This window comes from Ailuropoda melanoleuca, unplaced genomic scaffold (genome assembly GCF_002007445.2).
Source record: "Ailuropoda melanoleuca isolate Jingjing unplaced genomic scaffold, ASM200744v2 unplaced-scaffold68916, whole genome shotgun sequence".
In the NCBI taxonomy this organism is placed as follows: domain Eukaryota; kingdom Metazoa; phylum Chordata; class Mammalia; order Carnivora; family Ursidae; genus Ailuropoda; species Ailuropoda melanoleuca.
The window spans coordinates 1-1,601 of NW_023243743.1; the positions used below are offsets into that span (position 1 = coordinate 1).

The 1,601-nt window shown below is 58.4% G+C and overlaps 1 protein-coding gene across 1 annotated transcript; it reads right to left on the reverse strand.

Annotated features, from left to right (window-relative positions):
* Window positions 1–140: 140 nt before the first annotated feature.
* LOC117800367 (elongation factor 1-alpha, somatic form-like) lies at window positions 141–1,526 on the reverse strand. The gene has a single exon (XM_034652899.1). The coding sequence runs from the start codon at window positions 1,524–1,526 to the stop codon at window positions 141–143; it is 1,386 nt and encodes a 461-aa protein (XP_034508790.1).
* Window positions 1,527–1,601: the final 75 nt, after the last annotated feature.

The window sequence follows — 1,601 nt, forward strand, 5'->3', positions numbered from 1 at the left end:
TGTCCCCCTTTCCTGCGGAGGCTCTTGTGGTGAACCCCAATGCTCAGTAACCAGTCCCTGATCAAAGAGTGTAGGTGACGATCCGAGACCAGAGGATTCTGGATACCCAGTGCCATCAGGGCAGCTGGGTGCGGCTGGCGCTACTTCTTACTGGCCTTGACTGCAGACTTGGTGACTTTGCCAGCCGTGGCCGCCTTCTTCTCGACCGCCTTGATAACTCCAACAGCCACCGTCTGCCTCATGTCGCGCACAGCGAAGCGTCCGAGGGGAGGGTAGCTGGAGAAGCTCTCCACACACATGGGTTTGCCGGGAATCATATCCACGATGGCGGCGTCACCAGACTTCAGGTTCTTGGGGTTCTCTTCCAGTTTCTTGCCAGATCGTCTGTCGATCTTTTCCTTCAGTTCTGCGAACTTGCAGGCAATGTGGGCGGTGTGGCAATCCAGCACTGGCGCATACCCTTGGCTGATCTGGCCAGGGTGGTTCAGGATAATGACCTGGGCAGTGAAGCTCCCGGCCTCCATGGGGGGGTCGTTCTTGCTGTCACCAGCCACGTTCCCTCTTCGGATATCCTTCACCGACACGTTCTTTACGTTGAAGCCAACGTTGTCACCAGGGAGAGCCTCCACCAGAGCCTCGTGGTGCATCTCCACAGACTTCACTTCAGTGGTGACGTTACTGGGGGCAAAGGTGACCACCATGCCAGCCTTGATGATACCAGTTTCCACTCGGCCCACGGGCACTGTGCCAATACCTCCTATCTTGTAGACATCCTGCAGGGGCAGACGCAGAGGCTTGTCGGTGGGGCGGGCCGGGGGGATGATCGAGTCCAGAGCTTCCAGCAGGGTAACTCCACTGGCATTTCCCTCCTTACGGTCAACCTTCCAGCCCTTGAACCAGGTCATGTTGGTGCTGGGCTCCAGCATGTTGTCTCCGTGCCAGCCAGAGATTGGCACGAAGGCCACGGTGGCGGGGTTGTAGCCGATTTTCTTGATGTAGGTGCTGACTTCCTTGGTGATTTCCTCGTATCTCTTCTGGCTGTAGGGGGGCTCGGTGGAGTCCATCTTGTTGACGCCAATGATGAGCTGTTTCACCCCCAGGGTGTAGGCCAGGAGGGCATGCTCACGGGTCTGGCCGTTCTTGGAGATGCCGGCTTCAAACTCTCCCACGCCACCAGCCACGATCAGCACAGCACAGTCAGCCTGGGAGGTGCCAGTGATCATGTTCTTGATGAAATCCCTGTGCCCGGGGGCATCGATGATGGTGATGTAGTACTTGGCAGTCTCGAATTTCCAGAGGGAGATGTCGATGGTGATGCCACGCTCCCGTTCTGCCTTCAGCTTGTCCAACACCCAGGCGTACTTAAAGGATCCTTTGCCCATCTCGGCCGCCTCCTTCTCGAACTTCTCGATGGTCCTCTTGTCGATGCCCCCGCACTTGTAGATCAGGTGGCCGGTGGTCGTGGACTTGCCGGAGTCCACATGGCCGATGACCACGATGTTGATGTGGGTCTTTTCCTTTCCCATTGCGGCGGCGGCGGAGGTCGGTGCTGGGGTCTCCCGGGTCGGGCTGCGTCGCTCTCAGGTCTCGGAGGCGCCGCG